General features: G+C 45.8%; 1 protein-coding gene across 2 annotated transcripts in view; it reads left to right on the forward strand.

The window, feature by feature from the left end:
* Nucleotides 1-23006, forward strand: part of SORL1 (sortilin related receptor 1) — a 240475-nt gene that overhangs the window by 196269 nt on the left and 21200 nt on the right. For both annotated transcript variants that reach the window (XM_033918566.1, XM_033918567.1), the window contains exons 38-41: nt 1747-1819; nt 4448-4530; nt 21359-21455; nt 22153-22337. In XM_033918566.1, the coding sequence (XP_033774457.1) occupies nt 1747-1819; nt 4448-4530; nt 21359-21455; nt 22153-22337 (438 nt within the window). The remainder of the gene's footprint in view (nt 1-1746; nt 1820-4447; nt 4531-21358; nt 21456-22152; nt 22338-23006) is intronic.

Here is a 23006-nt window from a genome sequence, read left to right on the forward strand (position 1 = left end):
ATACTACTTTATCCTGAAGCAAAAAAAAAAATAATAATTTTTTTCCTACCTTTGTTGCCTGGTTTCTGCTTTCCTCATGTTCTCATTCAATTCCTTCCATCCACTATCTCTCTTCTCTCTGCGTCTTCCATTTGCTCTGTTACTGTGCCTCTCCCTTTCTCTCCCCTTCCAAATTGGTCTGGCACCCATCTTCTTCCCTCCGCTTCCCCCATAGTCTGGCATCTCTGTCTTCTTCCCTGCCAGCATCTTCTCCCCCCTCTGTCTTCCACATGTGCTTTCAGTGTCCTTCTCCCCCCTCTGTCTTTCCCATGTCCTTTCAGCGTCCTTCTCCCCCTCTGTCTTCCCCATGTCCTTTCAGCGTCCTTCTCCCCCTCTGTCTTCCCCATGTCCTTTCAGCGTCCTTCTCCCCCCTCTGTCTTCCCCATGTCTTTTCAGCGTCCTTCTCCCCCCTCCCGTCTTCCCCATGTCCTTTCAGTGTCCTTCTCCACCCCTTTGTCTTCCCCAGTACTTTCAGCGTCCTTCTCCCCCCTCAGTTTTACCCATTTCTCTTAAGCGTCTTTTCCTCTCCACTCCACCTTTCCTCCCTTTCTCTCTCCCTGCCCCTTACCTTTGTGGTGCTTCCCCACCCGACCGACAACAGAACAGGCCCGGTCCGACAAACCTCCCTGCCCTGTAGCCGCGAATCTAAATTACCTTCTTACAGCAGCTGGAGTATTGAAGCTGCTGTAAGAAGGTAATTTAGATTCGCGGCTACAGGGCAGGGAGGTTTGTCGGACTGGGCCTGTTGTCGGTCGGTCGGGGGAAGCGCCACAAAGGTAAGGGGACCTGGTTGGCTGTGCACCCCCCCTGAAGCTGCACCCGGGGCGGACCGCCCTCCCAGCCCCCCTTGGTACGCCACTGCCTTTCCCTATCTGCCCTGCCGCAGCACACAGCTGTTCGGAAGTCTTCCCGATGTCAGCGCTGCTTAAGCCCTCCCTCCGTCAGCGCTGACATCGTGGAAGACTTCCGAACAGCTGTGTGCTGTGGCAGGGCAGGTAGGGAGAAGACGAACCTCGCGAGTACATCCAACCCTGCAGGAACCCCGCGACCCTAGGGGGGCGTCCCCACGGGATCCCCGCTACCCTAGGGGGGCGTCCCCACGGGATCCCCATGACCCTAGGGGGCATCCCCACGGGATCTCTGCGACCCAAAGGGGGAACCCGCGGGAGTCCCGTCGTCCCCGTTCCCGTGCAGCTCTCTACTGTAGGGCTGGTGAAAATGATACATTGGGAATTACAGTAGTCACCCAGTAAGGGGTGGAAAAGAATTAAAACAGTATCTGTGACAGAAAATATGCAATTATATGATGTCATGCAACTCTTGAGAGAATGTCAGAAGTACTTTTTGAAAAAAGTGGAAATGTGCTAGCTATTTTGAACTCCAGTAAAAATTAGAACTGTAGCTGACAAAATAGAGGTGTTAATAGTGTACAAAAAGGGACATGTTGCAATGTTGATTATTTTGCATGAAAATATGTCAATTTCCATACATGTGATGAATGTAATGAGTCTTCAACCACTGAAATCAGCAAGGTAATGAATCGGGGGTTTTTTTCTATCCCTTTATTCTTCCTAACCACAAATTCAATTGTTTCTCATCGTCATGCTTTTTAGAGGATTGATTTAGCTCATTACTTGTGGTCTGCTATTTTCAATACTTACATGCAGTTATAATATATGCCTGTTTCATATTCATTAATTTTAAAAGGTTGCTGCTGTTACAGGCCGGGGCGTAGGAAGATGGAGTGATACAAAATTCATAACTACCACTAAAGGAAAAGGTAAGTCTTTTCAAAGAGTCTGTGTAATGTTGGCATACTTAGGAAACCAGAAAGAGAGTAAAGTTGTTTACAGATTTAAACTTTAATATACTCTTCTTTCAGAATGTTTAACAGACAACAGTAGAGAGAATCTGCCACACTTATGAGATTTGAAAAGAGCTGCTGCTGTTGTCTGTGCTTAATACCAGTACACTTAACATTTCACCAGTAGGACAACCCATTGCCTACTTTCATGCAGTAACCAGATATATGGGGAGGACATTTTCATTGCTATTTACCTGTTTAAAATTGTCCAGCTGAAATTAGCATTACCTGGTTGGCATAAAGTATGACCAAAATTGTACAATGTATTACCCACCACTTATTCAGAGAAGTACATCTAGCATCTTACAGCTAGTTTTATAGGTATTCTTTTAAAGGCCTCAGAGTTGGAGCCTACGCGCAGTTGTAATATCACAAACTGAAGTGATCAGCGTAGTGTTGTTACTCCTTGCTCCAATCATTGGCCAAAGGACCTGATGTTGTTACTCATTTTTTTTTTTCATTTTTTCACTTTTCTTTATATAGATTGTTAGGTTTTTAACTTCTCAAGTAAAACAATTTTTTAAATATATTTTTTCAACAATCTCTTCACCAGTGTCCACCGTGTTCATAGTTTCATCAATTTGTTAGCATGTACTTATCCAACATGTTGAAAAGAATTGACAAAAAAGCTACTTATCTTAAGCAGTGCTTGTTCATAAAAATGCCGACGCGGCCAGCGTTTTGCAGAGTTTATTCTTATCTGCTGCTTCAGGGCCAGGACTAAGGCATCCAACTATTACTGTATTACTGGCCGCTTCGGCATTTTTATGAACTCGGGTTAATTTATTTTGGCTAAAAGCATGCATAGGCTTCTTTAGCAAATGTTCTTTCAGTTGGGTTAAAAAAGAGATTTTTAGGAGTATGTTTGTCAGGGGAGTAATATAGCATTGTAAATTGGATTTTCAAAGTTGTGCACTGTTACAGCTTCAGTCACATGTACAAATAGTACGTGCAAAAGTATGTACCGGTACTCCCTTTGAAAATTCAAGTATCTATGTACAACAGGAAACTACTTTAATATTTCTCTTTGACAGTTGGCTACAAAGATGTCATCATACAAGCTATTGAAAATTATCCCCTTACTGTTTGGTAACAATTTGGGGTTGAGTGTTTAATGAAATTTTTCTTTTTAGTCTCAAAATTCTTATTGAAATTTAAAATAGAACACAAGAACCAAAAACAGATCCAAGGAAAACAAAACACTATTTGAATTTATGTGTTGTATTGTATTAGAAAAGAGAGAAAAATTAGAGACCTGGGACCACTCCCTTTCCCATGTGTTAACCCTTTAAAATCATTGTTTTATGACTGGTCGAGGAAGCGGAAATAAAGTCCCTATCAGCCCAACAGAGAGTGTATAGGAAGTCTACCACCTGCTGGAGACTGAGAAATACTGACTGGCCAGGGTGTTGCACAGGATTCTTAAGTAATGACATCACAGCTCATTAGTTCTCAGTCTCCACCTGCTGGCAACAGCACACACCCAAACATCTGGACTGGTCTGAAGGGACACAAGGAAAAAAATTAGCAGGTAAGAACTAATTTATCCTTAGTGCATAAGCTCTTTAGAGTACATTAGCAGTAGTCTTCCTTCAGATGTGAAAGAGTATGAGCTCTGTTGCTGCTTTAGTTGTTAGTTCTTTAAGAGGTATAAAAATCTAGGGGAAAAATTATTTTCTTTAGGATCATGGCTACTAAAATTTTATATTTTAGCCTTAAGGATGAGATCTACTTTTCCAAGAATGTAAAATGTTACTAACTGATGCAAAGCATATTGTTAAAAGGAACCATTACCTAAAAATAACCATTTCATGATGCATGTGTGTGCGCTGCTATACAGAACATGTTGAGTGTATTATAACTAGTAACTTGGAGATGTGATTATCCCTATCTCCCCCTTCCCCCAGGAGGTACAGTGTAGAGTTAAAAGTCAACTTATCCCTTGCTTCTAGCACCACATCCCAGTTCCCTTTCCCATCCTGCCTTCCTTCTTCATGCTATCCCCTCTTTGCTCTCATAGTTTATAACTGGTATGTTATGCCTATGATAACAATAATGGTATATTGAGTGCTTGTAAATAAATAAATTAGTAAATCTGTGCTGAACTGCTTTAAATACAGGATCTCAGTAGGGAAGGGATTTTGTTTTTTTCTCTCACTTTTTTTCAGAGCTAACCGATGGTGAGTTTCATATTCAAGTACAGTATGTATTTCCCTGTCCCTAGAAGATTTACAATCTAAGTTGGCACCTGAAACAATAACTGTTAAATTTTTACAGAAATGTTTTCTACATCAAAATAAACCAGCTGGAGAGCAGTAGAATACCATAATTTAATTTAAATTGTAACTATATATGAACTCAGCTTTACTTTTTGGTAGAAATTGGGCAGTTGAGAGTGGAGAAATAACCCCTAATGTTAATAGGCTGAGAACCAGAGAAGCAGGGTTTAAATCCCACATTCACTATATAATCTTGGGAAAGTCACTTAAGCCTCCATTTTGAATACTACAAAGAGATTTGTATTTTATTTCTTTTTATTGTCAGCAATTCCACCCCCTTCCATCCACATCGAGAGTTGCACTGAAGACTCTGTAACTTTGACCTTGAAACTGGATTCTACTGTAAAGGTGTGTTAAGCTTTTGTATTTTGTTTCACTGTGCTCGCCTTGGGCATTCATTATGGAAAGGCATGTCAAAAATCACAATAAGGTGCTTATTTTAGAAGTGCTATTGGTGTTTTAGATGTCCTTAACTTGCATGTTGGAGTTCTTATGGTATGAACATGTAAATCTCAGTTTTGCAAAGCTGGGATATGAACTAGTAAAATCTAAGAACATTTTTTTCTAGCTTATAATTGCTTTTTGGGAAATTATTAAAACTGAATAAATGAAACCTAAGAACATACATACGACAAGGGAACATGGTCTGGGAGTGTTGTGGGTAGCACTAATCCAAAACATGAGTGTTCATTACTCATTTCAGAAGGGGAATGAGCATCTATGTTGAAAAAGATGATTGTCGGCATTTAAACCTGAGATGTCAAGACTGCAAATAAGTGCTCCAATCGAAGTGCTCCATTGGAGGGCATAGGGAGGTTCACCACCTAACTTCCCCTATAACTACTCTCTCCGCTACCTGAGAAATAGAAACAGGCAAGGTATAATGAAGTCTGGGACAGCTTTAGAAAAACTGTACATTCTTTAGCACTCTCCAGACCAGTAGAGGTTAATCTTTACGAATGGGTATATATCTAATCATGACCAGCAGGTGGAGACTGAAAACAAAACTTTGGGACAGTATATACTATCCTCCCTTCTCTATTTCCCTCAGTCTTCTTTCAGTCTCCAGCAGGTGTTGATGTGATCTGTACCCATCTCCCTTGGTAGGGCTGTTGGAATTTGTTTAGGGGGTTTATTGTCCCTGTTTTTGGCCGGACGGAGCTTGGGCGGACTCTGTTTGGGGGTTCGTCCGACCTCGGAGGTGTCAAACCCGGCGGGTCTCGAGCGGGGTCCCTCCCCCCACTTCCTCCACCTCCCCACATTTTTTTAGAGGAGCCTCAGCAGTAAGCCTTGCCCCCTAAATCAAGCAAGGCATATTGCTTCGAGAGCCTGTGGAGTCTCTTCTGTAAAAAAAAAAAAAAAATCCTGAGGTAGTGCTGGTCTGGAGGGTTGTTTCCCTTTAAGAAAACTGTATTTTACTGTATTTTTTCAACTAAACGGCACTTTTTTTTTACAGCTAGGTCGCGTATGGAGCAATGAGCACTTCTAAAGGGAAAAAGTGCTCATTGTGCTCCAGACGCGAGGCACTCGCGGCCGGCCTGTGCAAGCGGTGTTCAGGCCGGTGCGGTGGAGGAGCTCCGTCGGCTGCAGGCGCCCAGAGCTCCCCGCCGATGGTGCCTCGCGAGTCGGCAGGGAACGGTGGGGAAGCCCGGTCTTCTCCGTCCGCCCACGGAGGGATTCCCCGAGCCGCCGACGGTCGGGTTTTGGAGGATTCCCTCTCAGCTGATTTTTTGACAGCTGATTTTTTGACAGCTGATGCCGGCTTGCCTGCTTTAGCGGCTGAGACTGTTCAGGTTTCTCAGCCGCTACAGGCTATGGAGGGAGCTGTTTTGGCGGGAAAACCGCCATCTTCTCTGTCTGGCCCCTCCATTTTGTCTTCCACCTCAGGTGACCTTCCCCCTGTTTTGACTATGCAGGGGCAGGTTTCTGCTGGGTCCCCTGCTGTGGCGGGGACTCCCTTGGGACCCTCGGGGGGTTTTTCTCCTGATTTTTTCTTTTCTTTATGCAGAGCCTATTTTCAGGCGGCTGGGGGTCCCGGTTGCGCCCAGGGGGTTTCGGGGGGTGGGATTTCCTCCGCGCTCCCTACGGCTTTGCCTCTCTCGTCTGGCGTGACGTCCCCTCCGCCGCCTCCCTTGTCCAAGCGTCCGCGGGTGTCGTGGGACGAGGATTTGTGGTCGGAGGAACGTGTCGGTCTGGAGGAGGATCTGGACCCTTATGAGGAATTCCAGGACCCTCTGGAGGGGACGGAAGCTGGCGGCGGGTTGTCGGGTTTCCCGTTCTCCAGTGAAGAGGCGTCCGTGGTGCGCCTTTTTCAGAGAGATGAGCTGCCGGACCTTATTCAACAGGTTTCTTCGGTTTTGCGTTTTGAGGATGCGCCGCCAGAGACTCCGCGTGTGGGGGACCCTCTGTTACGGGGGATCCGTTCCGTTTCCCGCTCTTTTCCTATGCATCAGGATATTCGGGATATTATTCTGGAGCAGTGGAAAACGCCGGAGACGCCGTTTCGGCTGGCGCGCAGCATGGCTCGCTTGTATCCCATTCCTGAAGGGGATCGGGCAACGTTAGCTTCGCCAGTCGTGGATGCGGTGGTCTCGGCAATTTCCAAGCGGCATACCGTGCCTGTTGAGGGCGGTTCTGCCTTGCGGGACTCTGAGGAGCGCAAGTTGGAGAACATCCTTAAGCAAAATTTTCAGGTCTCTGCCTTTGGGGTCCAGGCGGCTATTTGTGGGGGACTGGTCGCTCGCACCGTGTTTCGGTGGGCGGAGCGTGTCTTGGATCGGGAGTCTGATGACTGGTCTCTGGTGGATCAGGAGGTAGCGAAGATTGAGATGGCTGCCTCATTCCTCTCAGATGCTCTATATGACTTGGTGCGGATCTCGGCTAAGTCTATGGCGTTTGGCGTGGCCGCAAGGCGTGTGTTGTGGCTGCGCGCTTGGGCGGCGGATGCTGCGTCCAAAGCTAAGCTTACTAAATTTCCCTTTCGGGGGTCGTTTTTATTTGGAGAGGACTTGGATAAGTTGATTCAGACTCTGTCGGACTCGAAAGTTCCCCGTCTGCCGGAGGACCGTGCCCGCCCTGCGTCTCGGGGTGGTGCGGCCCGGGGGCGTTTGCGGGAATTTCGCAAGTATCGCCCTGGGCGTGGGGCTGCTTCTTTCCAGTCTCCGGGGTTTTCCCGGGGTCGGTTCTTCCAGCGCATGCAGCCCTTTCGGGGGGCCCGTCGGGGGGCAGGGAATCCCTCCACCGGTTCCCCCGCTTCCCGTCCTGCACAATGATGCCTTGCCGGCGCCCCCTTTGGTTCCGGTGGGGGCCCGGCTGCGCGACTTTTTCCCCAAATGGGCCGAGATCACGTCCGATCAGTGGGTCCTGGAGGTGGTGCGGGACGGTTATGCCCTGGAGTTCGCCTGCTCTCTGCCGGACTTTTTCCTCGCTTCTCCATGTCAGACTCCTGGGAAGACGCAGGCTTTTCGCCAGACCCTTCAGCGCTTGCTAGATCTCAGGGCAGTTGTTCCAGTGCCCCCTCCGGAGTGGGGCACGGGCAGGTACTCCATTTACTTTGTGGTGCCCAAGAAGGAGGGGACCTTTCGGCCCATCCTCGATTTAAAAGGGGTCAACAGGGCTCTCAAGATTCCCTCTTTCCGTATGGAAACTCTGCGGTCGGTCATTCTGGCGGTTCAGCCGGGGGAGTTTCTCACTTCTCTCGATCTGACGGAGGCCTACTTGCATGTTCCCATTCGGGCCTCTCATCAGCGTTTCCTGCGCTTTGCGATCTTGGGTCGGCACTATCAGTTCTGTGCGCTTCCCTTTGGGCTGGCCACGGCTCCCCGGACGTTCACCAAGGTGATGGTGGTCGTCGCGGCAGCCTTGCGGTCGGAGGGCATCCTGGTACACCCCTACCTGGACGACTGGTTAATTCGGGCAAAGTCGTTGCAGGAAAGCTCCCGGGTTACGGCTCGGGTGGTAGAGTTTCTCCGGTCGCTGGGCTGGGTGGTCAACCTTTCCAAGAGTCGGTTGGTCCCGGCTCAGCGTCTGGAGTACCTAGGGGTGCTGTTCGACACCTCCTTGGGGAAGGTCTTCCTCCCAGAGGCCCGGGTGAGCAAATTGCAATCTCAGATTCGCCTGCTTTTGGCATCCCGGTGTCCTCGGGCGCGAGATTTCCTCCAGGTCTTGGGGTCGATGGCGGCGTCCCTGGACGTGGTGAGGTGGGCGCGGGCCCACATGCGTCCTCTCCAGTATGCTCTGCTCAGGAGGTGGTCTCCCCAGAGGCACGGGATGGATGTTCCGATTCCCCTGCGAGGCTTGGCGCGCTGCAGTCTGCGTTGGTGGCTCCGGACCCCTCACCTAGTTCAGGGGGTGGGTCTGGATCTTCCGCAGTGGACGGTGCTCCTTACGGATGCGAGTCTCCTGGGTTGGGGGGCTCAGTGTCTGGGTCACTCAGCTCAGGGTACCTGGTCCGCGGAGGAGGCCTCCTGGTCGATCAACGTGTTGGAGACCAGAGCGGTCCGGCTGGCGCTGTTGGCTTTCCACTCCCTTTTGTTGGGCAAGTCGGTCAGAGTCCTGTCGGACAATGCCACGGCGGTGGCTTATGTCAATCGTCAGGGGGGCACCAAGAGCACTCAGGTGGCGCAGGAGGCGGCTCGGCTCATGGTTTGGGCGGAGTCGCATCTTCTGGACCTCTCGGCCTCTCACATTGCCGGGGTAGAAAACGTTCAGGCGGACTTCCTCAGTCGTCACTTCTTGGATCCGGGAGAGTGGTGTCTCGGCGCCGTGGCGTTTCAGTTGATAGTGCGGGCTTGGGGACAGCCCCTGATGGATCTGATGGCCACAAGTGGCAACGCCAAAGTACCCCGCTTCTTCAGTCGTCGCAGGGACGGTCTGGCCGAGGGTCTGGATGCTCTGGTCCAACCGTGGCCAACGGAGGGGCTGTTGTATGTGTTCCCTCCTTGGCCATTACTGGGCAGAGTACTGCTTCGCATTGTTCGCCATCCGGGGCTGGTGGTTTTGGTGGCTCCGGATTGGCCTCGTCGTCCGTGGTATGCGGATCTGGTGAGGCATCTGGTGGCGGATCCTCTTCCTCTGCCTCTCGTGTGCGATCTTCTGATGCAGGGTCCCATTCCCATGTTCGACCCGTCTCCCTTTTGTCTTACGGCTTGGCTCTTGAAAGGGGCCGCCTGAGTAAGAAGGGATATTCAGATAAGGTGATCTCTACACTTTTGGGGTCCCGGAGGCTTTCTACCTCTCAGGCTTATGTACGGGTTTGGCGTCTTTTTGAGGAATGGTGCCGGGCGCGGGGAGTGGTCTCTTTTCGCGCTTCCCTGCCTAACATTCTAGAGTTCTTGCAGGATGGCCTGGATAGAGGCCTGGCTTGGTCTTCTCTCCGGGTTCAACTGGCAGCCCTGTCGGCTTTTCGGGGGCTGGTGACGGGTCAGCGTTTGTCGGCCATTCCTGATGTGATTCGCTTTCTTCGGGCGGCCAAGTTGCTCAGGCCTCCCATAAGGCCCTCGGTTCCCTCTTGGGATCTCAATCTGGTTCTCTCGGTTCTAGTGCGCCCGCCTTTCGAGCCGTTGGATGGATGTTCTTTGAAGGACCTTACGCTGAAGTCGGTCTTTTTGGTGGCCATTACTTCCGCTAGACGGGTTTCTGAGCTACAGGCTTTCTCTTGTAGGGCTCCCTTCCTGGAATTTTCGAGGGAGCGGATTGTTTTGCGGCCTGTTCCTTCTTTTCTGCCGAAAGTAGTTTCTCCTTTTCATGTCAATCAATCGGTGGTCCTCCCGGTCTTGGGTAGTCGGGAGGGTTCTTCTGAGCAACGGCAGCTGCGCAAGTTGGATGTCGGTCGGGTCCTCCGCGCTTATGTGCAGCGGACCCGGGATTTTCGGAGCTCCGATCATCTCTTTGTCCTTCTGGCGGGTCCTCGTCGGGGGGCTGGAGCTTCTAAGGCTACTATTGCGCGCTGGATCAAGGAGACGATTGCTTCCGCTTATCTTCTGAGTCAGAAGCCGGTTCCGGAGTTTCTCAAGGCTCATTCCACTCGGGGTCAGGCGGCTTCTTGGGCTGAGTCGTCGCTCGTGCCTCCGGTGGATATTTGTAAGGCTGCGGTTTGGTCCTCCTTGCATTCTTTTGTTAGGCATTATCGGGTAGATGTTCAGGCGCGTCGGGATGCGGTGTTCGGTGAGCGTGTTCTGGTATCGGCCCTTCGGGGGTCCCGCCCGTGAGAGGGACTGCTTTGGTACGTCCCATTCGTAAAGATTAACCTCTACTGGTCTGGAGAGTGCTAAAGAAGGAGAAATTAGGTTCTTACCTGCTAATTTACTTTCTTTTAGCTTCTCCAGACCAGTAGAGGTCCCCACCCTGTCTGTTGTTGTTGTTGTTGGGGCTGTTTCGCGGGCAGTTTTTGTTTTTTGCTGCGGGTTCTAGTATTTTTCTAGGGCCGGGGAGAATTAAAGAACAGCGGCTGTGGCTCGGCTGGCTTAGCTGGCGAGCTGTGGGGACATTTTCCTTCGGGTATTTCTCCTCTGCATTTTCCAACAGCATTTGGGTATGTTATTTGTTACTCCTGTTCGGAGTATTGTTTTCTTTCTGTTTTCCAGTTCTTGGTTCTGCTTGGCTATTCGGCAGACTGAGGGAAATAGAGAAGGGAGGATAGTATATACTGTCCCAAAGTTTTGTTTTCAGTCTCCACCTGCTGGTCATGATTAGATATATACCCATTCGTAAAGATTAACCTCTACTGGTCTGGAGAAGCTAAAAGAAAGTAAATTAGCAGGTAAGAACCTAATTTCTCCTTTCTGTTTCTAAACTGGGAAAGATAAATGTTTATGTTCAGGCAAATAGATGTTTAAGTTGCTTTTTCACAACGTGATGGCACATGAATGTTCACGCTATGTGTCTGTTTTGACCAGTTGACAAGTTAGAAGTTTAAGTGCATGAACATCCATTTCACTATGTATTTCAGAGCAGACTATTATAGCAGATCCTTTTCTTGAATACAAGTGGAATTTCTCCACCGGTTAAGGTTGTAAATTTAAAAGTCATCATCAACATCTTCTCGCACATCAAGCAGCATTATGGGGTAAAGACCTTGAACAATTGCTTGTGCCTACAACCTATGGAGAATTCGGGAAACGCCTGAAAACACATCTGTTCCTGAAATACTTAGGAAACCAACCTATTCAATCTTAGTCCTCAACAAACGACCGCAAAAACCACCAATCGCTAAGTCTGTGCTTTGTTTATTCATTCCATCTGTAACTTTGTTTATTCACTCAATCTGTAACATTTCTAATCATTATAAACCGCATAGAACTTCACGGTCCTGCGGTATATAAACTGTTATTATTATTATTATGTCACAACCTGGATGTTGAATTTCAATTTGCACATCCTTTCTAAAAATGTAGTTCTGTTGTATGTATGTGTGTCATATATGGCAGCACCACGGTTTTCAGGGTTAAGCGATTATTTAATAATATCTAAATAGATTTGCTGCATGAACTTTGATTATCTGTAAATGCCAGTATGACCAGTTGTGTGTTCATACAGTATATAACGCTGCTCAGGAACATTTTCAGTGCAAAGGATACAATAGGCTTGACCATTGGGTTTCTTTCTTCTAACTGCGAGGAGTGCAGAGGGCATCATCCACATTTTTCAACTCTGTCTCCTTGTGTCCCTGGGCAGTGCCTCATCTCCTCAGTTTTTCCTTCTGCAAGTGAGATGAGAAGATCTTTTTTCTTCTGCTCTGCATATTCATTCTTATTTTCAGGTTTTCATCTGATCTTTGAGGCTTCTGGTGCTACAGAGGTTCCCAGAAATCCTGGGACATCTCTGCCTGGGAGAATATACAGCCTCTGTGTTTGGAGGGCTGTAGCAGGAGGGGGGGCTACCCTATAGAGAATCTGCCTAGCTGTCCTGTACTAGCCTTTAAGACAGCTCAGGGTATGTTCCCCTGGGAGCCCGGCTTGCCCCTGATTTATCAGGCACTTGAACACAGGCTGAGTGGCCCCCCATGTTCATCCAGTGGACTGTAATGGGTGCCGGCTGCGTTTGGCTCCCCCCCTCCCCGAAGATATATTTTCTGTTCTCCAGCTGCAGTGAGAGCTGATGCAGGCACAGCACCTTACAGTTTGTGAGTATAGTGCATTACTGTCCATGGGAGAAATGGGGGGGGGGGAGGTTTCCTGAAAATGAAGTTTTGAGGGTATCTGAGGCTTCCTTTAGGGTACCCCACCTCCAAAACCCCTTCCCTGAATTTTTGAAACTTTAATGCAGCTTTCCTGGACCATTTTTTAGTGCTAAAACTCTGCTGTGGTGGCCATCTTGAAGTTCCTGATTTTATTTTGAAAGCCTCTATCTGCCTCAAAACACCTAAATTTTACTAATAATTGATTTCTGTGTATTCCAAACCCTGACACAACTGGATTATTGAAGGGAGCATTGCAGCTGCATCCTCCCATGTGACAAACATTCCCTAATATTGGGATATAGGGGCCTCTGTAAAGCACCTTATGAACACTTTCAGAATGTATCTCGGATGGATCTTGCAGTCCAGATGGATTTCCTGGTGTCTGTAGCTTCAACGAGAAGGGTTCTGGAGCTCCTGGCTCTTATCATACAAGGTAGCCTTTTCTCAGTTTTGCAGATGCAAGTGTGTTTTTCTGCACTGTGCCTTTGTTTCTACCAGAAATGGTCTCTGCCTTCCATGTAAATCAGGTAGTCCAGCTCCCAGCATTTCTAGCCATAGATATAAAGAAAAAGAACAAAGTCTTGGTGTTACTGGACATGAGGATAGTTATTCTCTGTTATTTCGAGGGGTTAAATGTATTTTTGTCTTTCAGATCTCCTTTTTATGTTAAACATCCATAGCATGTGGAGCAAACCTGCCTCAGACGCCGCCCATTTCCAGAGGGATTCGCATGGCTATTACGGTTGCATACAATTGGCTGGGGTAAACAGCCACCGATTTCTTTGGGAACATATTCTACCAGAGACATAGCCTCTTCATGAACAGAATTTCGGGCAGTTCCACCTGAGGTGGTTTGTAGAGAGCTACCTGGTCCACCCTCCCTACCTTTGGAAGGTCTATGGAGTGCATGTTGCAGCACAAATGGACACCGTGTTTGGGTCCGCGGTGCTTGCAGCAGGCTCTTCTGCCCCACCCTAGCTTGGGGGACTTGGAGGACGTCCCAGTAGTCAGGCCTACTGTACTTTTTGCACTGGGAAGAAAGATTAGGTTCTTATCTCAATAATCTTCTTTCCAATATCCAATATAAGAGTACAGTAGGCTTGACGGCTCACCCTGTCAGATGTTGAGTTAGCTTGCTTTCTGCCTCTGACCTATTTGGTATCTCCAGTTATTTATCTGTGATCAACCAAGAAAAAATGAAGACGCTTAATGTTCTTCTGTTAAACAAGTAAGAAGAGTTATCAGGTCGGCTGTGTGCTGCGGCAGGGCAGGTAGGGAAAAGAAGACGAGCCTCGCGGCTCGAGTGCATCGAACCCCGCAGGATCCCCGCGACCCTAGGAGGCATCCCCACGGGATCCCCGTGACCCTAGGGGGCATCCCCACGATCCTAGGGGACATCTCCAAGGGATCTCTGTTACCCGAAGGGGGGTCCCGCGGGATTCCCGTCGTCCCCATGCAGCTCTCTAGATCTGCCTGCTCCTCCTTGTTCTGATTTTTTTTTCAAAATATTTTTTTTCTTAAATCATGTTTTATTTGTATTCAGCATTTCATGTAAACATTCTGAGCTTCAAGTATGTAGTAATATGTAGAAGGTTTTCTTTTTTTCATTTGATTGATGTTTTAGCATCTCGTTATCTTTAACTGTATTTAGCTGTAGAGACCTGCGATGCCTGTTTGGAAGCGGGTAGCTTCTTAGCTGGCTTCCCTGATGCTGGAATCTCTTGGGGTGATGATGTTGAAGCTGATGCCTGTGAAGATTTGGTGATATCCATGGCAGCGCCAAACAACTGTTCTGTTGAGCATGATGAGCTTTAAGAGAATGGGACTTTAAAGTTGAACAGTGAGAACAAATTTCAAATTTATGAGGGTCTGCAGCAGAAATAGACTGCTGACACTCGCCACACTTTTTGAAACCCATCAACAATCTCTACAAAGATGGAAAAATTACTTCAGTGACATTGAACTCAATTGTCGCTGAAATGTATGAGGGAAAAGAAAAAGAAAAATAGATAAAGAAGAAAAAATATGCAAAAGCGGGAAGACAAACTTAGGCCGAACGGAGGCCTACCAAACAGTACTTCGCTCTGTAGAAAATGAAGAATTGAGGTGCCTGAGCCTCAGCGGGCAGGAAGGAAGTCATGCATGTGCGGTGCGGGCAGTCGCGAAGTTTCTTAAAGGAAGGCAGTCATGCGTGTGCGGTACGGGCAGTTGCAAAATTTCTTAAAACTTAAAGTGACAGTTCACATTTCATACTGTCCATACCAGGCTCCGTAGATGACATCACCCATATGTGAGAATATGCTGCCTGCTTGTCCTAGGATAAACTGACATTCACTTGGGAACCTATGGTTTTATCTACAAAGTATGCCATCCTAAAAGTAAAATTAAGGTAAACTAATGGTACAAACATTAGAAAAACTGATTCCAAATTACCTGCAGCAACTTCTAGTAAGCAGTTTGGGATAATAATAATAAAATATATATTTTTAATTGTATGTATGCAAATTTATTTATGCTAAAAATTTGGAAAAAAGGTTTGGAGAGTTAAAAGTGAATGGCATTAATTGAAAATATTAACATTATTCTGGTGGATCTGAAACATCTGCATATCAAAATCAAAGAACATAAGTAGCCTGCCACCTTAATGTCAATAAGACAAAGATTCTGATAACTGGTAAAATCAATAATTTCATCCTTGATAGAGAGGACATGTAGTTGACCACAAGTAGATAAAAAAACAATGCTTATTCAAAACCAGAACCAAATGTGGTCAGTGTTTCAGCAAAATAACTGCCTCAGGGGTCATCTAAAGATTTTGTTGACAACATGTCTCCTTAGTTCACTAATAAAAATATGAAAAGCAGCTTTAAAGAAAATTTCAGTCATTGATCATATTCCAGGACAGATATTTCTCCCTGAATTCAGGGAGGCTAAGTTTCTAGATGTCATAAATTGCTTTAAAAAAAAAAACTGACTAGTAGTTAAATCATAGGGATCAGGTGGTATTCACACCAGAGTTCAAAAGGTACTCAGTTATGAAATTGTGGACTTCCTGTTGGTACTTTGTAACCTGTCATTTGAATTTGCCTATGTACCTGAGAACTGGAGGTTAATATAACACTGATGATTTAAAAAAAGGGCTCTAGAAGGTGACTAAGTAACTATAGACTTGTAAGTTTGATGTATGTTCTGGGTAAAATGATGGAAGCTATTTTTAAGAAAAAAATAACTGGTAAATGGATAGAAGCAGAGATGATAAAAATGGGGGAAAAAGACGAAAGGGAAGATCAGTGTTAGATTTAGACAGAAGAAAGGAACAAAGACTGGATGAAGGTGAGAAAAGAGATGGAAAGGAGAGCCTGCGAAAACTTAAAAGAAGATTTAACACAAGAAGAATGCAAAAAAAAAGACCAGAACCAACCTGATTTGCAAAATAGAATATCCAGAGAACAAAGGCAGAAAAGAAATTATTTTGATTTTTGGGGGATTGGAATGTTTCAACTTGGGGAAATGTGCATAGTAATATAGTATATGATGGCAGATAAGCACCTGCATGGTCCGTCTAATCTGCCCAATAAACTGACCAGAGCCTCATCTGCCACTCTGCAAGTTACAATCAGATACTGGCACCACAAATAGGGCAGTCACACAATTGTGGAAGAATGGTTTTGTAATTTTGGTTGCAGTACAGTCACATTATTTGCCAATAATGCACTCTGCAATCCACTACTGCAATCCAGTAGTGTTGCAAAAATAGTTTTTACTTGCTATGTTCCTTCTCCCCCCAGCACCACCGAGATATATTCATAGCATGTGATATGAAGGCGACACAAAAATGCACACTTGTTTTCTTGTTCTTGATCTATCCCTGCTATTCTCAGAAGTCTGATCATATTTCTCATTCACTGGAGTAGCTGTCAAAGCCCACTTTAGCCCATCCAAATATGTCTTTCCATAATTTTGCATAATACAGGAGGAAATGCACCGTAATTTATTTTGCCAGTATTGGGTTACTGATGGAATCTGGCTTTCTGTATTGAGAGTCTACTTTGTTCCATGTGTGTGATGAAGGTTGATGGATTCTGCTAGCACATGAAGGGCCGGATTCTGTATAGGACGCCAGTCTCAGAAGCTGCCTCAGTGGCTTTTGAGAATCACAGATGTCCTATATAGAATAGTGTGTGTCCTCTTGCTGCAGACATGAGGGGGTGGCTTCGGGGGTTCCGACAGGAGGGACTGGGCATCCCTCCTGCCGGGGATTGTTTTGGGGATTGCGGCAAGAGGGATTGGGCATTCCTCCTGCCTGCTGACTTCATGGTGGAACAGGTTCCCTGCTGCGGCTACTAAACTGATCGTGGCAGGGAGATTCCCTTGCCATGATCAGTTCAGCGGCCAAGTCTATTTGAAATATAGACCAGCATTTTGCTGGCCTACATTTCAGGTGCCTATCATGGCCCTAGGGAGACACCTAAGGCCACCTAAGCTCGCCTAAGGCCACTTCCTGCAAAAGCACGCTTAGCCTTGGGTGAGCTTAGGCAGTCCTACGTGCCTTCTTAGGCTTGCGAAGACGCCTACAATGTAGGCAACTTCCTCAGGGTTGTTGGGTTTTTTTTGGTTTTTTTTTAACATGTGTCCTGATTAGCTGGTTAGACAGCGGTAGGATGCCTACCGCCATTTATAGAATTTGGCCTGTAGTGTCTATGTAGGGATTTGTTGTGCCTTCTAGTTTGCCCAGTAGTAGTTCTTGTACAATCCCACCTGGACCAAGTGGGTTATGTAACTGTGGTTGCCAGACAGCTTGTAGGAAGCCTCAATCACACAATGTTTTCAGCTCCTCCCCTTTTACCTCGGGACTGCCTCCCAAAAATCCAGTTGGCATTCTTACAAGCCAGACAGTAGGAGTTTGTCTTTTCTGCTCAAGTTTATTTTTCTCTAAACTCAGTCTTTTTGTTCGCAAATTGCGCATTTCTGCTGCTGCGGGAGATCACAGACTTTGTAGAAAGTCTGTTTCCAGGGGCTTGGCAGCCTAGCAGTGCACCCTCTGGACAGTCTGCACTTTCAGATTAGGGCTCAGGGACCATTTCCTTGAGAGCTCTGCTCATCCCAGGTTCATCCGCTAGTGGGTTTGAGTGCAGGCTCCGTGGAGGTGTGCCTGGGATCGGAGCCAATTGCGTCCCTTCTCCAGGTCGCGTTCGCAAGGATGTTCAGTGTTGGCAGAGGTCTCCGGCTGTTGGTGTTATGCCGGTAGGGCAGTCAGAAGACCAGCAGTCCAGTTTGCATGCTTGTTGAGGCAGAGGATCTCCCTATAAGCTGTGCCAGCTTCCTTTACTGCAGTTTCCAGCACAGCTTTGCACAGTGAGTACAGAACTGACAGCTTGTTTCAGCGATTTTGGGGGTCTCCAAAAGTGAATTTTGGGCAGTTTCGGAGTTAGCCCTACTCACCCCACCCCTAAAATCCAAAACTCACCATGTTTTGGGGGTTCCCCTGCTTTTCCCAGGCTATTTTGTTTTGAAATTAGTACCCGCGGTAGCCATCTTGGATTTTCCCAATTTGAATTTAAAGTTATTTTTTGCCTCTACAAGCTTTGTTTCTTCAAGAAAACTGCTCAGATGGACTCCCCAGGGTATGATTCTTTGGGTTCATACCCTATTTGCAGTAGATGTCTGTCCAGTGAGCGGCTGTGTTCCTCGTGCTGCAGCATGGGGGGGGGGCAAAATCTCATCAGCCCAAGTTCCCTCAACTCCTGAAGGGGGTCTTGTCACTCTTTCCAGTCAGGGACACCCTAAAAAGTCCAAAGAGGGCCCCAAGGACAGTGTTCGTGTTGCTTCTGCAAAACACAGCTGAGATTTGGCGTCTAAAACTCAAGTCCTCCAAAAGTTCTAAGAAGGGTCCAAAGGAGTCAGCTCCCACCTCAGATGACGGGTTTTCCCCTGAATTAACATGATGTATCAGGCTTATTTGGCAAAGAAAATGGTGCCTTTTATGCCTCCTCATGCATCCATGCCAGCCTCAGGGACCCCACCTTTTCAGGACACTGATCTTAAGCCCGGTTTCCCCATGGCATCCCCCCACTGTTGCACTAGCGGTTGATGTGGACACTCTGGATGCCCTGATCATGCCTTTGCTCATGCAGGCTGACACTACTACTGTGGTGGATGTTGCAGCACTCACGGATCTCCAGGATTAGGATATAGGTGGGGCCCTGGATCTGGGTGAGAATCCCACAGTGTGGAGGTTTTTCAAACCCGCAAACCTGGTTGATTTGATTTGAGTCTCTTCAGGAGTTGAAGCTGGAGATTGATCAGTCTGTTACTGCAGAATGCTCTCTTATAAATAGCGAAAACAAGCAGTTTGTCACCTTCCCTGATCATGTAGACATTGTCAAGATGCTCACGGAGACTTGGCTCTACCTGATGGCGGATGCTTTTAACCTGCGCTTTGTGTCCCCAAAGGTTGGTTCTTCATTGGCACAGGTTACTAAGGTTACTCCCCAATGATGGTGGGGTGGTGCTGTAGGATCCTTAGGATCACAGAGTGGATCTTGTCCTCAAGCACCTCTTTGACTCAACTGCTGCTGGGCTGAAGGCAATGGCAATCTCTTCTTTTGTGGCCAGAGCTTGTCACTCGAAGCTTCGCCATGATCCTGACACCATTGTGATCCAGGATCTCGTTTTTCTGATCTCTGGGGTGGATTACATGGCAGATGCACTGTACAACATTTTCAAAGTATTTAGCAAACTGTCGGCCTATTCCATTTCTTTACGCAGGATGTTGTAGATCTGACAGTGGTCCGGAGATGACTCCTCTAAGGCAACCCTGAGCAGATTGCCCTTCAGAGGGCATTTGTTGTTTAGCAAAGGTTTGGATGACCTTATGGCTAGTAAGCAAGTTTATCAAGTTTCAAATTTATTATAAAATTTGATTAATCGCTTATCAAAACTTCAAGCCAATGTACAATAATAATTAAAAAGAGGGAGATACATATAACATTGATTAAACAAACATAATTGAAATGCAGCCAATGACAGTAACAGATGTACTGAAACACAGTGGATGATCGGGTGAACTCTAGTCAGTAAAGGAAAGAAACGTAAAAGGTAAAAACAAGGAAGGGGAGGATTATAAAAATCTCTTTAAGAACTTGGTGGAAAGTTTGAGTGTAGGACCGTAAACCCAAGTTCTTGCCAGATAATAGGCCCAGACCCCTCAGACATTCCCATCAGTACAATGGATGCTTCTCAGGGCATCCCAATCTGTCAAGCAGAGATTTGATGGTTCCCTGCGCCGTCCGCCGGTGGCCTCTTAAGAACCAGTTCTGATTCCATGGAACAAGTTAGCTCCCAGGGGAATGGACCTCGAGCTTCAAGCATACACAAAGCAGGCCAGCTCAGCAGGTACATCCAGGGGTTGCCCTGTGAGTTACAGACCATCCTTGAAGAATCTGTGTCCTCTTCCAGGCTGTGTTGCCCCATGTGGGGGATCTCTGGGTGCCAAAACCACATGAATCAGATTTTTAAAAACCCCAAAATCAAATCAGAATATACCTTCTCAACTCGCTTGCATAAGGAAAAACTGAATAGGGTACTGTACTTAACTGGTGAAGGAGAAGTAGCTGAAAGATGTGATTGACATCTTTCTGCAAGCAACCTGTGACTAGGGGTTATTCACCTAGAGCAGGGGTGTCCAATCTGCGGCCCAGTGAAGTATTTTGTGCGGCCCTGGACGAGGGCGATGCAGTGTTTTCCTCTGCTGCCCCTGGGTGTTTACTGTCTTGCCAGCTCCCTCCTCTGTCTTGCTGCAGCGTTTGGCGACCCCAGAAACATTTTTTCGGCCAATGCAGCCCAGGGAAGCCAAAAGGTTGGACACCCCTGACCTAGAGTATAGACTCTTATATTTTTGCAACAGAAAAATCTAACTGTGTTATGCTCGACCAATTTCCAAAAAGTTGTTTCACAAGTTAAATCATCTTTAATAAATTGATAAATCTAGAAATTTAATATTCCAGTAGTCATAAGGAATCACAAACTGCAATCAGGGTCCAATGAATTCACTCAGACTGAACACTGTATTAAATCATTTTTGGAACCAGTCCACAAGCAAAACAAGATTGGGATAAATTGTTAGACTTTAGAGAACAGTATTGTATGTATAAGTTAAACTCAGTGATCCTGCTTGGGCTTAGTGCTGAAATTTAGTGTGAATCCCTAATTTAACTGAAGTGCTGTGATTGGTCCATTAGATCTGCTGACTAAAATAATCCTAATAAGAAGGATAGGGAGAATGCCACTGCCATCTTTTATTCAAAAAGAGCTGTGCAGATGATGTGTTTGGTGAAAGAAGGTAAACTAAATATTTTATAATATTTTAGGATAAATTCAGGAGTTACTTGTTTTCTCACATAAGTTGTGTGTTATTGCTGGGTTGTATCCTTGATAAAACCTTCAGGCAAAACATGGTGCATGTTGGATGTCATTCCCCTGTCCGAGTGGACAAACATAACAAGATTGTGGTTTATTTTATTTATGCTGCTGATATCCCATGTGTTGACTGAGAATGTTACATATGGTACACCACCTGATACTTTTGTCATTGGCACTATATCAAGCTAAATAAATCCAATTCAAGATGAGTATGTTCTTAAATAATCTTAAGATTGAAATATTGGAAGCATTAATTTAAGAAGTACAAAAGTTAACATAAAGGACTAATGACAAAAAGCTTGATTGAGGCAATGAAACATTTGAGCCTCAAGTTGCACCACTGAGGTCCAATTCAATGAGAGCCACACAATGTTTCCACTAGTGGCTGTAATGGTACCTGAAGCAGGAGCAGAGCACAAAATTCTTGCATACCAATTTTATTTTTTACCATGGTGACTTGGACCTGAAGTTTGTTGAGCCCTTTTATTATATAAATGTGTTCAAAGCATACATTCATGAATCTGTCATTTAATGATAGAAAATACCAAATACTTCTGTTTGTTTTTTGTTTGGTAGGTGAATAATTATGTATTGAGTATTGTCTGGGAATTTGACACACACATACAAGAAAACAGAACTTTATTACTATATGGAGGACCATCGCAAGTAAAAGGTAAAATCACTTTTTCTTCAAAATTCATTTTTCAGAGAGCTGTAGTAGCCATGTTAGTCTGTTTTAGAGAAACACATCTGCAAATTAGGTAGAGCTGGACAGATACAACATTTCAGCTATTTGATCAACAAAACACTACATAAATTGCATGATTAACATCCACTAGTTACGACTAAATAGACTAGCAGGTTGCACTTCAGTTGTGATTTACAGAAATTGCAGATACCACAGAGACCAAAAGGGCACAAATGTAGTCAACAGTTGCTTCAAAGATAGCTTGGTAGATTGTATAGAAATAAAAATGAAAAAAATAAAAGTAATACAGGATATCAAAGATGTCTGAGAGCCACAGTATTTCTGATTATGGCAGAGCTGTATTCCTTCTGCTGTATTTTGAAGCTGAACCAAAAATTAGGACCTGATGCTACGTTGTTGTTCTGAAACTGCTTTCTCGTGTTTCCCTGAAGATCATAAGGTCTAAGAAATGATGATATGTGCCAAACTATGGAATAGCCTTCCTGAAACACAGAAACATTTGATCTTGAAGTTTTCTTCTGCATCGTTTATTTATAAAATATCAAAACTGCATTGCAAATAGTGCTAATAATAAAATCAAAGAGATACACTTTGACGCATTGTTTTACCTCATAGTAGGTAGCCTTAAAAGTCACAAGTCTCATTTCTGTTCTCTCCTTAGTGAATAATTTGACAGCTCAGACAGCATATGAGATCTCTGTATGGGCCAAAACTGATTTTGGGGATAGTGCTCTGTCCTTTGAGCATGTTACAACCAAGGGTGAAAAACCTACTGTCCCAAGTCTCAAAGCCAAAGCCATCAGTCAAACCGCAGTGGAGTGTAGCTGGACAGGTCCAAAAAATGTGGTAAGGCTTGGTTTAATGACAACCCATTTCTCATTTGTTTTGTGTACATGTAATTTTGCTTCCTTATCCAGAAGGCCATTTCTGGGAAGGCTGTAGGCCCAGATTCTCAGTGAAGCATAAGTTCTTTGGGCCTGATTTCCTTTCCCACTTTAACTGTCTAAAGGACTAGGATTGTCTGGGGCTGGTTTATACAGCCCAGGTGTGCTAAATATAGTTGTGGTCCCTCCTCCTTTTTCTCCCTCTGATCCTTGTGGGGGTTTGTGGACACAGTGCCTACCATCTTCCTCCCCTACTCTTGGGAGGGGGCTAAAAGTAAATTCTCTGAGTTCTGGGCAATTAAGGATTTCAAATCAGGAAATCCAAAATAATCACACTTCCTTCTCCTCCTTAACTTGTTTCCAGTATGTCAGGGAAATAAATGGAGGTGATGTGCTACAGGTAAGTCATAGCAGTTCAGCATGTCAACCAGTGCATTTGGTCTGTTTTGAGAGTAGGCAGGCAAGCAAGCATGTATATCAGATGCATGGGTGTGATCTGTGGAGATTTAGCACCTGACCAAAAGTGAGCTGGAGAAGTTCCCCAGAATGAGTTGTGGCCCATGTGATGTGGATTGAATAAGTCCTGTATTGTAGGGATCAGCAGCCTTTTTATTATTCTTTGGCCAAAAGT

This window comes from Geotrypetes seraphini, chromosome 13, assembly GCF_902459505.1.
Source record: "Geotrypetes seraphini chromosome 13, aGeoSer1.1, whole genome shotgun sequence".
Taxonomy (NCBI): Eukaryota; Metazoa; Chordata; class Amphibia; order Gymnophiona; family Dermophiidae; genus Geotrypetes; species Geotrypetes seraphini.